This window comes from Vicia villosa, linkage group LG2 (assembly GCF_029867415.1).
Source record: "Vicia villosa cultivar HV-30 ecotype Madison, WI linkage group LG2, Vvil1.0, whole genome shotgun sequence".
NCBI lineage: Eukaryota > Viridiplantae > Streptophyta > Magnoliopsida > Fabales > Fabaceae > Vicia > Vicia villosa.
In genome coordinates, this window is record NC_081181.1 from 216,836,579 (window position 1) to 216,851,536 (window position 14,958).

Genomic DNA, 14,958 nt, shown 5'->3' on the forward strand with positions numbered 1-14,958 from the left:
ATATATATATATATATATATATATATATATATATATATATATATATATATATATATATATATATATATATATATATATATATATATATATATATATATATATATATATATATATATATATATATATATATATATATATATATATATATATATATATATATAGCATATCAAGTGAGAGCATTTTATAATAAGAGATGAGAGGAACAAATATCAACCATTGGATTCATCAAGAGAGAGAAATTAATAGCCACATTAATGTATTAACATTCTCTCTCTTGATGAATCCAATGGTTGATATTTGATCCTCTCATCTCTCATTATAAAATGGTCTCACTTGATATGCTCCCTATATATATATATATATATATATATATATATATATATATATATATATATATATATATATATATATATATATATATATATATATATATATATATATATATATATATATATATATATGGGATGACTCAAGTGAGAACACTCGGTTATTATGAGAATAATGAATCAAGACCATTAAATTTTGATTTTGTTGATTTTAATGAACTGGATTGATTTCTCTTTCTATGATCCTTAATATTTATTTTAAATTAATGTAGAAAGAGAAACCAATATAGTCCATTAAAATCAACAAAATCAAAATTTAATGGTTGTGATTCATTGTTCTCATTTCTGATAATAACCAAGTGTTCTCACTTGAGTCGTCCCCTATATATATATATATATATATATATATATATATATATATATATATATATATATATATAAAAGATGTTTATTAAAATAAAATTTCAAAATAGATTAATTTTAAAATAATTTTGAATATAAAATTGGTTATATAACTATAAATTGGTTTTAAACCGGTTTATATATACAAACTGGTTTTAAACTGGTTTAAATATACAAACCGGTTTAAATCAATTTATAATTGAATTAAAACTGTTTTAACAATTAACTGAATTGTTATTAATGTGGTTATTAAAAACTGAACTGAACCATTTATGTGGTTCGATTCCGTGCAGTTTATGAATGAACACTCTTATATCATAGCACAACTCTTTATATTATTATCTCTAATGTATAATCTCATATAGAGAGGAAGATGCACTACTTTCTTTTCTTAGCTAAGATCCCACTATGCCGTATATCTCGTAGGCTGCTTCCTAGTTTAGTTTCGAACAAAATCTTTTTAAATTCTCTTGAGCGTCACGCTAAGAAAGATTTAGTGGGAGTAATCTTTCCTTTTATTTATGTTTTTGGTCCAATATAAAATACGGAAAAGAAATCATCCACGCCTCCTTATTACTTTTAGCACTGCCAAATTACTTAAATTGTTCAAGAATCTTAGAATTTAGATTTTAGATTGTAAGGTGACTTCTACTTATAAATATTTATTAAGTTGGTACAAAATGGATTTATACTTTTAAAGTAACACATTTCATCTTATAAGTTGGTTGTATAGTGGTGAATTAGGTCAAATTCTTAATTCTAATATGAAATTAGAGTTATCGAACAAGTATGATTTACCCACCACTAATATTTACATACCAAATTTAATAGTATCGAATGTGATGAGGTGTATTGGGAAATTCTCAAACCCTAAATTGATAAGAAATAGCAATTTTATAGAATGACATTTTCCATCTTATAAATTAGTTTGTTATGAACGAATTAGGTCAGACTCTAATTCTAAATATCAACCTATAAAACATAGACTCTGACATGGACATCGTGATACGACATGACCACTCCGACACCGATAATTTTAAAATCATAAAAATATTGACACCGCTTCACGTAAGATAATATTTGTGCTTCATTTTTATTCATATATTACTAAAAGTTAAAAATATTCTAATTAAAATTAATATTGTTAATTTTTATTGATTAGATTGTTTCAATACATGTTTAAACTTTTTAGATGTGAGACTTATAAAAAAATTATAAATGTGTGTTGAAAAAAAAAAACAACTATTTTGTTTGAAGTATTTATCTGAGTTGTTTGATATTTGTGGTATGAATGTCATACAAAGGTCGGATATTAATTAAAAGAGTGTCGAAATAAAGAAAAAAAATCAATTTTCAAACGATATTTGTCTGACTTTTCCAACACTTATTTGACTTTTCTAATACATGTCATACGAGTGTTATACCAATATCAGACACCGACGCGTCTTGGATACCGTGATACACATAATTAGAGGTGTTTGTGCTTCGTAAATACCAACCTATAAACTTCCGAACTTATGGTGTTCTTAGAATATAATCTGGTTGGTGTTTAATTTTGAAGTATCTCTATCAATTTTTATGAGCCTTAAGACTTGTAGACATGTATAAGATATTTGAATCTTATGAAGTATATATTATTCCAAACAAATTATATATATTAATCTGCTGCTCAGCTTTAACGAACCAGTTATAAGACTGTGATCACCATGATAAGTGCACTATTGTTCCCCACTTGACCTTTCCTAGCTCTCAAGGGAAACGTTTTAAAAAATTGGAATGGAAATAAGCTAAGTGGAAATCTAGGTAGATCCCATTTTAATTTAATCGTGCATGGCAGAATTCTTTTATTTCAATGCCTGGTTCTGAGTTTCACGTTGAAACCAATGCCACTAACAACCAGCACAAGCACACACATATTAAGACTTATGAATTTTTTAATAGTTTTGTGATTACGACTTAGTTAGGTAAGAGTTTGAGGAACTTTTAATGATACAAGAGTTTTTATAGAAAAAGATAATATAAGAATATTGTCTTCATTTGTGGAAAAAAGAAAGTATATTGTCTTTACATGCTATTGCATAGGATGAAGCCCTTGATTGATGTCAATAATATATTTTGGTGCGTGAAAATTAATATGATTTGGTGAGAGTTGAATTATTTTTTTATTAATGAGAAAAAAAAAACAAAGGAAAATTAAATTCTTGAGAGTTAAATTCTCATAGACTCATATATTAATTAAGAGGGATAAATAAACGACACTCTCAACTCCTAAATATATAATTAATACTTCCAATTTAGTAACTCAATTAGTATTGGCATTCCCTTTGCATAAGTTGTGATCAAGGACAAACTACCACGCTTTATGAATAAGAGATTATAAGAAATAATTTATGAGAAGTCATGAGAGGCATATAAAGATAAGTAAATTGTACACCCTCTTGAATAAACTTCACAGCCGATTGAGAGTCAGACTCCGGTGAGAGTTGAATGATATTGTATATCATCTATATCGAGTGAGATTGAGAGAGATTCATTTTTTCACTCTAAATCTTCTTTCTGTGGTTCATCATATCAAAAGGAGCTCGAGAAAGTGAAATTTAAGGTAAAGTTTATTCTATTCAATCCTTATTCCATATATTATGTTATTTTTGAATTTAAAAACAGGTCACGCGGTAACCGGAGTTATATTTTCGATTTGCATTTGAACAAAACTAGAAGTACATTTTCAGTTTTCTATCTGTGTTTATTTTCCAACAGAACTGATGATTATGTAGTCTATTACATTAGGTATGGTGTATCACGATAACATTCCCAAACCTAATGTGTCTCAAGTTGTTTCACCTCTCGTATCTCCTATGGTAACTAAGGTGGTAGATATTCATGAGCATTTTGAAAATGAAGAAGAGATTGAATTTCATGACGACATGTTGCATTGGATTCGAACAGAGACAATGAAACTAGGATTTGGTGTTGTGATTGGAAGATCCGATAATGGTACGTCTAGAAGAAATGTATCTATGACTTTGACATGCGAAAGAAATGAGAAATATATTTGTCGTATCCAAAAACTGAAACACGACGACAACGGTTCAAGAAAATGTAAATGCCCGTTTAAGTTGCGTGGTTATCATTTGGCAAATAACAAATGGAGATTTAATGTGATATGTGGTTTACACAACCATGATCTAAGTCAAAAGTTGGTCGGTCATCCAATTGCATGTCAACTTCTTTCGGATGAGAAGATATGTGTATTTGACATGAATTTGAGCTTAGTACCGCCCAAGAACAATCTTGCACCTTGAAGCGCAAAAGACCCGGGAATACATCAAATATCAAACAAGTTTACAATAGGCGCTATCAAGAGAAAGTAAAGAGAAAGTTGAAGAAATATATAACGCTCTTGTACCAAGCGTGAGTGGATTCGCACCGGAGGAAAAGTTGATGTGTTTCCCTGAAATGGGTAATCTAATAACAGGTGCGTATGAGAGGGTATGTATCAATCTTACGAGATAAGGTTTTTCGGAGATTTTTTTCCCTCTGCGCACTGCTCCAAGTGCAAACTTCAATGATCATATCATATGTGTTGGGTGGATTTCAAATCTGCGGTATTTTTTTCAAACGTAATTGAAACTGTGATGTCCTATACCACCTACATCACCGGAGTGGGCGATTCATTTCACAATGTCGTCTGAGACTTTGCCAGACCAATTCATTGAAAGGATGCAAGACTACAACAAGTTGAACAAAATGGAAATAGAAAAAAATAGAGAAACGTCAAAAGGGGTGCCTCTGGTGGATTTGGACGACGATAATTTTTTTTGAATCATTTTCGTAGTTAGATCTCATTTATGCTATCTTTTTCATGTATTATGATGTGGAAATATAGCCATTTTTGTAGTTTGGTCAAAATACAATATTTCAATACATGAATTTTATTTTCTAATGTTATTGTTTCTGTTCTGTTTCTATTTTATCAGCTTCAGGGCACTAACCGAAAATATATTTCTGGTATAGAATCGGAGTTACACTTCCGGTTTTCCCTCTGACAAAAGTAGATAGGATTTGTATGGTTCATGTTTGCATCCACCTATCATAAATAACCTCATTTGTCATATTTCTTCTTAACACAACACCAAAAACCAGAAATGAACATGAAAATGAACATCGAATGGCATGTTGGAGTTGTCCACTTTACTGGAACCACACCATCAAAGGAATTTAAGATCACCATGTACACCCCGATTGTACCTTATGGCGCCAATCGCAAAGTTGAAAAGATCGAGTACCGCTCGCCATCTGTTGACACAGAGGGGAAGCTTGTGTTCATCAACCGTGAGTTGAATAACAGTGTTGATATGCGGGACTATGTGGAACATGGTTGTTAAACTCACGGGTAGACCCGTAAACTCGTACGAGTTTACGAGTCTAGGAAGCATAAACGAGTAGACTCGCACATAGAATCATTTTTTGATAGACTCAAGTAGACTCGCGAGTCTATCATGAGTTTACGAGTCTATAAGTTATTTTATTTTATTTTTTTAAACCAATAAAGGTCCAAATTCCCCAAAGGATTTTATTTTTTATTTTCTAAAAAGTCCTTATTTTGTTTTGGTTGTACAAGAATTAGAAAGTCTCTCTCTCTCCCTCTCTCTCTCTTCTTCTCTCTCTCTCTCTCTCTCTCTCTCTCTCTCTCTCTCTCTCTCTCTCTCTCTCTCTCTCTCTCTCTCTCTCTCTCTCTCTCTCTCTCCCTCCTAGTCTCTAGTATGAGTTTTCTATGGGGATATGACTCCAAAATTAAAGAGGTTTGCAATTCGTGTCCAAAGCTTAACTTGTAGCTCCTCTAGTTTTGAAAGGAATTGGAGTAATTGTTAGTTATTTGTTTATAGACTACATTTTTTATTTTTTAGAAACATTGACTAGGATTAATATTTACTTTGCAATTTCATGCAAAGAGAAAAATATGTTGCATGAAAAAGATAAATAATTTGGTTTATGCGATATGCAATTTGAAGTTGAAAAGTAGTAAAGGAAAAGTAAAGAGTGTTGTTATTTCATTTTAAGATATTCATTCAGATGATGAATGGATAAGTGAAGATCCTAATGAAGAAAATGTTCAAATTGTAGTTATTGTTGAGCAAGATGATGTTACTGTTAACAATGTTGTGTAAGTTGATGTTGTTGTTATTAATGTTATGCAATGGTGGGGTGACAATGTTGAGTTATGTGAAAGTGGAACTTGAAGCAATCCAACAATGGTTAATGATGAAGTTGATTCATTTGGGGTAGAGTTTGATAATGATACTCAAGATACCAATGAAGAAGATGGTGATAATATTGGTGGTAATGATTTCACTGGAACTTTCGATGATTAAAATTATTAGCATATCTGTTTTATGATTATTTTTTTTTGCTAGTAGCCAATTAGAAATATATTAGTACTTTAAGTCTTTGACTACATACTCTACTATTTTATTTGTTTTATTTTTGAGTTTTTTTGCTAAGAAATTTGTTATAGAGTATGAAATTTAAATTTTAATGTTAATTGGTGTTCTATATATATATTTGTGCCATATATGAGGTATTTACAAGTGTAAAAATTTAGGAGTGTGCCATATATGTGTCACTTACAGGTTTTTGAAAGTTATTTTTTATTTTCCATAGTCTCGTACGAGTTTGCGAGTTGAGTCTACGAGTCGAGTCTATGGACCCTTTACGAGTCTGAGTAGACTCGCGAGTTTGACAACCTTGATGTGGAATACTTATACCAGTTTCGAGGAGAAGGTTCCGATCGAACTAGATGCGACTATTTCAAGATCGGTCGATGATATTATCATGATGTTGCAACGTCCACGCGAACCTTGATTTATAATGTTTGCTTGTTGTTAAAATCCTTACTCTATATGTTTATGTTATAATTCTTTATGTAATGTTTGTTTATTGTGATAATGGTGTTATTTACTAATGTTATTCTAGTTTCTAACTAGAACAAAACTGTAGTTATATCGCTGGTACAAAACCGGAAATATATTTTCGGTTCCAATGTAGAGTTTTTCAGTTTTTGGTGCGCACCACTTTCAGTTTTGAGGGACATTTATGGAATTTGACGTGGTGGGCTAGAAAAACATGGGATGGAATAAGAATCTCCATAATGTTTAACTTAGAATTAGTTTATCCTTCTCATCTAAAGAGAGACTGGAATGAAAGCTCACTGCAGCTTGCAGCTGTACATGATTTTGGCTTTCAAGCAAGGAAGTGTAATCCTTCTCTTTTCACACTTATCACACCCACCTACCCCATATTCATGTTAATCTATGTATTTGACATTATTGTAGCTGGAAACTTCCAGTCTCACATTCAACAATTGGTTTTAAACATGAATGCTCACTTCTCCTCACTAAAACAACTAGGAAACCTAGTAATTGAGGTATCTCTCCAATGGCATCATATTCTTTTCTCAAACAAAGTGCATTAGAGATATTCTGGCTAAGACAAACATGAGTGATGTTAAATACTTACCCTATGGTTGCTAATTTCAAACTCTCAAAAGTGAGACCTGATTATCTTAGTAACCCAACCTACCATAGGTGTGTTGTTGGTGCCTTCAAATATGTCATCATATCGAGACCAGAAATCAGTTTATCCATGTCAATTTTTCTCTCAACCTCTTGAAATCCATCAGAATGCATTCAAAAGAATTTTGAGATGCCTTAGAAGTACTCTTCATCATCGATTGTTGTTCAATTCAGCTACACACTCAAAACCACTATTCATCATGCATTCTTTGATGTTGATTGGGGAACTGATCCAAATGATAGGAAGGCACATCAGGGTTTTGTATCTATCTTAGATCAAATATTGTTTCTTGTTGATTTTAGAAACAAATATAATGGCTAGGTCTAGCACTAAAACTGAGTAGATATGTTTAAGCTGACATAATAACAAAGGTTCTTTGGATGCAATCTCTTCTACTAAAACTCAGAGTTCCTCTTACTCTTACTACTCGACATAATAACAAAGGTTCTTTGGATGCAATCTCTTCTACTAAAACTCGGAGTTCCTCTTACTACTCATCATATCTTGTGACAATTTTAACATGGTGCATCTGTGCCACAATCCATTTTTATTTGCCAAAACAAACTATATGGAACTGGATATCTTTTTTCTTAGAGAGAGAATGATTGATAAGACCCTACTAGTTCAACACATCTAGCTACAAATCAATATGTAGATATGGTGATGAAACCACTTTCTTTTCTCAGATCCTAACTCTACTCTCAGATTCCTAACTTTAGGAGACAAACTGAGAGTTGTTAGCAAGAGTACTCTCCCATAGAGAGATTCTCCTAGATTTGAATGGGAGATATTAGAGTAAATACACATAGAGTATTAGCAATAAATGTAATTGTTTTGTTTATGTTTAGCAAAATAGATTAGAACGCAATTATAACAAACTCTACATTGAGTCAGCATAAGTTGTACATAATCATTATAAATAGCAGTTGGTTATTTCCTATAATCACGTAATCCTTTTCTATCAGTTCTACAATAGATTAATAATAAAATTCTCTCTTTCTTGCTTCTAGATTGTTCTAGATGAAGAACACTTCACTCTCTATTTTTGAATACTTTCAAGTATCTAACTATGAGAAAACCTAAACACACTAGAGAGGTTTTAAAATAGATTTTAGACTACATTACCTGGGAATTCCTTCAAAGAGATGAGGGAAACCTAGCTCCTTGCCTTCATCTATAAAAAGGAAGGAGGTACTTGGGTTGTTTTTTTCACAAGTAAACTCACAAGGTATTGAACCATAAATATCTCACTAAATGATATCAATGTATACAATCTAACTTTTTAAACTAGATCAAGCTCATTTAATGCATTTTATTACTATTTTACTACACATTAATAGATTCGATAAAGATAAGCACAATAAGTGATGTCTCATCAATAACCAACTTGTTTGAGATCTCTCCTACAAACTGCATGGTTAAAAGCAAATAATATGCTACCGAAAATGGCAATAATACATGTAAAGAAGGGAAAATGGTAAAATCTGAATGCAACATCCATATCACAATATTATATAAGCAAAAAGCAAAACTTGGCGCCTATTATCAAATTTTAGCAAAGGTTATGCAAATGAACAAACTAAATTTCCAATGAACTACTAGTCCCCAAAACACTAGCCAAAAACACTTAGAATACAGTTTGTTTTTCAAAGTTGTTACAAATGACCATGTAGATAAGAAAACAATAACACGCAACTGAAGAAAGAAGCATGCTGTCAACTTCCAGTAGCAAGTCTACACAGATCAACGGTAACAGGCGAACCAATCCTTACATTTTAGTTGTATGTTCTTCACTTCACAAAAGCAAGATATGAGAAGCCAGATATGAATCACAACATTTCCTGTGACTTCCGCACACATCGGCTAACCTTTTTCTTGAAATCGTCCCTCCTGTCTCTCCACTCCTTCTGCAAATATGAATACAACAAGAGTCTAAGAAATTTTTTGAAACAATACTCCAAACTGTCAAGATTGAAGCAATTTAAAACGCATCAATCAAAATATTAGTAAAAGCAATGTGTATCTCTAGCAGTGTTTTTCCAAAATAAAAAAATTATAGGATAATATGTTATATCCTCTAGTACTCAAACAAATGACAGTGTAGAATATGTTCAATCCTTGAGCAGCAGTGTCGTCAAATTTCACCCTTGGAGTTATAGCCTGGCAGACTTTGTGCCACGGTGCCACCATCCATAGGCCGCAGTACCTATTATGTCACACAATGTTTCTGCCAAAGGCTGCGCACCGTGTTTATATGGCAGATTTTTGGCTGGCTGCCATAATCCGCCATTCTTCATTGATAACACTAGGTAGTAGGACAAACCATATTTTTATTTTGGCTCAAATGGGGCATCAAAAAAGTCATCTGGTCAGATTGAGGTAGAACAGAAACAGTGCACAATGAAGACTGACATCCTAAAACTAATGCTTATCATGTCAGATAATGCCAACATGCAGGCATGTCAACCACATCATAAACATTAATATTCAGCATGCTGCAACCTGCTCGTGAAGATTTAACGCTTCCCTTACAATGAGACCGTGTAAAGCTGCAGATCGGAGTGCATTCACCGGTCTCGCTGCTATAATTGAGACCTTTGTAGCACCACCAACACCTCTGAGCAAAGAAATGTATGGTGTTGGACAATGACACGACACTGACACAAGGGATTGCGCTCAATTTATTCATTTTTCAAATTATTACCGATGTTGACGTGTCAGTGTCCCTGTCATATCTTTGCTTCATAGTGACAATTGGACTTCTAACCTAATGCTACAAATCCCTAGCCAAGGGTAGCAAGGGATCCCAGTACATATACCTGCCCAGAAGGAATCTTAAGACAAGAAATATCTCTCAGCAGAAATTAAATTTTAAGGAAACTATAAAAAATAGGCCAAGGAAGTGTGTTTTTATTCGGTCAACTAGTAGTGACCCACTGACCCTAGTAGCCAAGATTACGCCTATCAGTATGATCAGGCCTGGTCTTTTTTTAGTTTAACACATATTTTAAACATGTCTTATAAATTATGAAATGATGGATTAGTTATAAGATTATGGTTTATATAAATATATTTAAAACATCCGTATTTTTTTTTATAAAAAGTATTCGTGATGTGAATTAGTTATGGTGAGCAGGGTGTGGTGTTAATATTATCTTCTGGGACTAGGTTGGATTCTCATCCCGGAACTTGTGGGGCAGTTAGGAGTGTTAAGTGTTTTCTTGAAGTGTAAGGCAGAGTTGTGTTAAGCAAAACCCTGTCTCTACTTGCTTCATTGCCAAGCCATCTGACAGGCCTAAGAGAAAAACATTCTCATATTTTTCTTCTGTGCTTCATAACTCCAATTACAAAAATTGGGTTTCATTTAAATCTAATGTAGCATGTGTAGTGCCTAAACTACGATATTGATATTATTTTTCAGTTGTATTTAACACTCGGAAAATCCATCTTTTCTAAAGATAGAATTTATCTCACTTTGTTATCTACTCAATTATGCTTATGCAATTCCACATCTCACTCTTATTAAATACTCGATCTTAGGAAAATGTTTACGAAAATATTTGGAGAATATGCAGCAAGAAACCAATCTAAGGACAAAAGTTTGTTTTACTACTATATATAAAATAACAAAGTTGGTAAAGCTAAGAGCTGGCGCGATTGTCAAGATAAATATCGGTTTGCCATTACTTCTCTAGGATGCATATGTAAGTATATAGAGATAAGTGTGCCGGAGATTGCAATAAAAAATCATGTAAATAAGGAAAAAGGTCAAACTTACCGCAGCTTCAACATTTGCAGGAGATTCATCATTGGGACCAGAAAGCATCGATATGATACTCAACACTATACTCTCTACCTGCAAGACAGCACACAAAAAATATTTATTAGAGGGACCTAAAAGATTTACAAGTAGCAAGTATGTCATATCACTTATGATCGACAAGAAGTGCCATACCATTTCCAAAGGATATTCAACAAGTTATCATTAATGCCTGACCAACATTAAAATTATTAATGTTTAAATTAGCTTTATGACGTTAAATATTATTTGTTCTCATTCAAGAAAATACCGATGTCGGCTCTCCTTCAACTTATATCAGATCTAGGTTATACTAGACTCGGTTTGCTAAATAACCTAAGCCATGGCTTTTTATAGTATTTAGCTAAAAAAAACAGACAGAAACCAATCCAATAGCCTTTAAGGCCTACCAAATCAATCTATTTAAAATTTTAAGTATGTCAGCTTACGTATGAAGTTGAGCCTATAAGTTTATTTAGTGATAACTTTATGACTTATTTAAAGGAAATAATACAGACTAGGTTTTCAAAGAGGCTTTCAAGTCGAGCCAGGCTTTTGCAAAAGCAAAGCCAGGTCTGAAACAACAAATTTATAGAGGGTGAACATTTCAGACGCTCATGCATTAGAAAAAATGACTTAAGTGTTTTTAATTACAGATGGCAAGCAAATAGTGGTTTGTTCAAATTATTCTACGCAATGCAACAGTGCTACAGTGCCGCTAATTCATAGTATTTTATACTTAATAGCATATCACAGAGAAAAAGTGTTCTGTACAAATTCCGCTATCAAATAGTGTTATAGTGTTTTGCAGAAACAGCAGTATTTCATAATACAAACCATTTGTCAATGCAGAATTACCAATTGAGTAATAAAAAGCAGAATTCTCATTATTGAAATAAATAAAATGAATTTATGGTTTTATGTTTTCACATACAGTATGAACAGGTGTCCAGCGCTCACTTGCTAGCTCATAACCATTTGGGTCATCACCAGGAGGATGAAGAATCGATATGCAAACCCGCCCATCAGGATATACTGCAAATAGAAACAACATCATTCAACTTCATGTTTTAACCACTGCAACATCAAAAATGAGAAAAACCTATGATGCCCGGACACAGTGATACACTATTCCTCAAAATTCATGCTTGAGCAAAACATATTTGCAAATGCCAATAAAATTCAATGAAATAACCTTGCTATCCTTAAAAATTTAAGGGTAATATCATTTACGACTGACGCAGCCGGAGCGGCCGCTTTGACGTGGCGTCGTTCTGAATCCAATCCCATTATTGGGCTCGTTCCAGCCGAGTCACCCATATGTGACGGAACGGCACGGCCTGACGCGGTTTTTTTCAATTTTCTGTTCCGTGCCGAATAACGGCTGGAATGGCCGAATTCAATAACAGAGCCGGCCGCTTTGCGGTACCGTTATAGCTAATTATGGCGGAAAACCCGATATTCAGCCCATATTTACCATTGTGGCGAGCCCAAAAACCGCCTGTATATCCACCATTGCAGCCATGGTGTGGTGCCGCTATTTGATAAGACTGTGTGGTACGAGTATTGGATACGAGATGTATAGAGTACGCTACACAACATTTTCACATATTTGTGCATGAGAGAGAAAAACCAACCATTAGGATGCCATATCTCCGAGGTGAACTTCACAGACGGTGGACTGTTAGGGTAGTTCTGCGGAAAGCTCATAATGGCATTGAAAAATCCTCCCTCACTACAAGTAAATTCAAGAATCAACAAACAAATAAGCTGAGTGATCACAGAAAGTAAACAAAATTAAAACTCTTAAAACACTAAACTCTAAAAGCAATCTAATAAGAGGAATTAAATCAAAGATCAGAGCATTCAGTTCAATCCTCATGAAACTATATCATCAACACAAAAAAATAAAAAACAAATTAAGAATCACAAAAACCGAAACCACGACACAAAGAATCCAATAAATCACAACTAAAAACCTAAGTAACAACAGAAAATCATATCAATTAATCTATTGATAATAAAAGAGCTTACTAAAGAGTATCAGGTGGTCCAATTATGGTTACACTCCATTCAAAAATGTTGGTTTCGTCGACCAAACCAGCGGAAAAGCCATCGACAGGGTGTTTGCAAAGATCTGCAACAAAAGTAAGGTTAATCAGAACAAAGCGGAAAATCCACGCGAATACAAAAACTCAATAAAATCAAAAAAACAAACGGTGAAAAGAAAGTGGAATTGATTACCTTTGAGCTGTTTTTGAAGGAGGAGGCTTGCTTGAGAGGCCATAGAAACGAAAAAGGAAGAGAGTTTTGAGAGTTGGAGGAGGGTTTGCTTGAGATTGTGAACAAACAAACAAACCAGAAAGAGAAGTTCTAAAGCCCACACTTTGATTATTTGTATCATTCAATTATTATTATTATAAAAGAGTTTAATTATATGGTTTTTAATTCAATGTACAAGTTAAATTAAGTGAATATCTTTTTATGATATAGATCAATCGTGGAGTTAGTTTCTAGAAATTATTTTGTTACAATATTAAATTACTATACCCCGTCAATATCTACTTATAAGACTTTTTTTTTATGTGTAGTATGTTAACTTAATGTAATATTTTCTTCAAATTTCAATATACATGAATGGATGATTTTTTTACGAAACTATCCTATTAAATTTGTTAGTGGAAAAAGTAAATTTGTTTTTTCTATTATATTATATTATTAAATGTAAGGGTATTGGTGTAAAACTAATATATTACTTATAAATTTATTGTTACAATTATTTTTTTTAATCAAAAGGACTCTGTATTAATTCAAAAATCAAAGGAAAACAAGACGATTGCACGGATTTAGTTCCCAAAAAGACAAAACAACTATATTCATATTATCTACATTGTTTTTAAAAAAATTATCATTGTGATACTTCTAAATGTCGTAGATAGTTTCAATCACGGCCAATTTATGGATAGAAGCTTTATGACCTTTTCCTTTACCATTTCTGATTATCCATTTTAGCTATTCACACCATTCTCAAGGTTGATGCTTCATCTGAATCCACTCAAGAACCTTTTTCCAAATGTTGGACAGAACACTGCAGCTAAAGAAAAGATAATTGTGAGTCTTTTCTCTGTTGTAGAAGCAGCAAATATTTATGTCTAATAAGCCAAATCGCATTAGACGATCCTTAGTAGGAATTCGACCGTGACAAACTAGCCAAAGTGTCATTATGGCTCGAGGTCTTGCAGAGTTGCCACAAAACAGTCTTCTCCAGTCAATCTCGTTTAGCTTTTCATAACACATATTTAAATACATGGGTTTCATACTGAACTTATTCCTATTCATCATCTGATCCCATTCTGTTTGCATATTGTTCACATGAAATCTTTGCTTGAGGATGGATTTCATGATCCAAGAATGGTTCAGGTGATAAGGAATCTCCATAATCTTAGCTTTTTTTTAAGTAGTACATGTGAACCCATTTTACCCACATATTATCAACTTTATCACTCAAGCTCCAAAGCAACTTCATCATGGTGATGTTATTTCAAATATGAAGGTCAATAACATTCAACCCACCATACTTCCTAGGGATGTAGATTTTCTTCCAAGAAATTAGGCTCTTCCTACTTTTTCCAGAGCCCTTAGACCAGAGGAAAGTTCTACGAATTGTGTCAATTTTATTGATGACAAACTTAGGCAACATCTAATAATTTGTTACAACAAAAGTAAACACTCTTACTGAGTTGTACACGTCCTGCATAGCTCAACAACTTGGTACTCCACTGGTTAATCTTACCTACTATGCTATCCACGAGGCTAAGATAATGAGAAATAAAAAGCTACTTACTTGTCAAAGGCACT

At 32.8% G+C, this 14,958-nt stretch overlaps 2 protein-coding genes across 2 annotated transcripts; one reads left to right on the forward strand and one right to left on the reverse strand.

Moving 5' to 3' along the window:
- Positions 1 to 3,517: 3,517 nt before the first annotated feature.
- Positions 3,518 to 4,030, forward strand: LOC131651332 (uncharacterized). Its single transcript, XM_058920997.1, has one exon. The coding sequence runs from the start codon at positions 3,518 to 3,520 to the stop codon at positions 4,028 to 4,030; it is 513 nt and encodes a 170-aa protein (XP_058776980.1).
- Positions 4,031 to 8,786: 4,756 nt separating this feature from the next.
- LOC131653892 (ubiquitin-conjugating enzyme E2 7) lies at positions 8,787 to 13,501 on the reverse strand. The gene is made up of 6 exons (XM_058924216.1): positions 13,345 to 13,501; positions 13,135 to 13,237; positions 12,738 to 12,835; positions 12,035 to 12,135; positions 11,080 to 11,157; positions 8,787 to 9,208 (listed from the first exon to the last, which is right to left on the reverse strand). The coding sequence occupies exons 1-6, from the start codon at positions 13,385 to 13,387 to the stop codon at positions 9,131 to 9,133; spliced, it is 501 nt and encodes a 166-aa protein (XP_058780199.1). The 5' UTR covers positions 13,388 to 13,501; the 3' UTR covers positions 8,787 to 9,130.
- Positions 13,502 to 14,958: the final 1,457 nt, after the last annotated feature.

Excerpts from the sequence above, each read along its gene's own strand:
- LOC131651332 (XM_058920997.1), top strand. The coding sequence starts at position 3,518 with ATGGTGTATCACGATAACATTCCCAAACCTAATGTGTCTCAAGTTGTT.
- LOC131653892 (XM_058924216.1), bottom strand. The coding sequence starts at position 13,387 with ATGGCCTCTCAAGCAAGCCTCCTCCTTCAAAAACAGCTCAAAG. Across the intron at positions 13,238-13,344 it reads CCTTCAAAAACAGCTCAAAG|ATCTTTGCAAACACCCTGTC; the intron begins GTAATCAATTCC and ends CTTTTGTTGCAG. Across the intron at positions 12,136-12,737 it reads GGAGATATGGCATCCTAATG|TATATCCTGATGGGCGGGTT; the intron begins GTTGGTTTTTCT and ends TTCTATTTGCAG.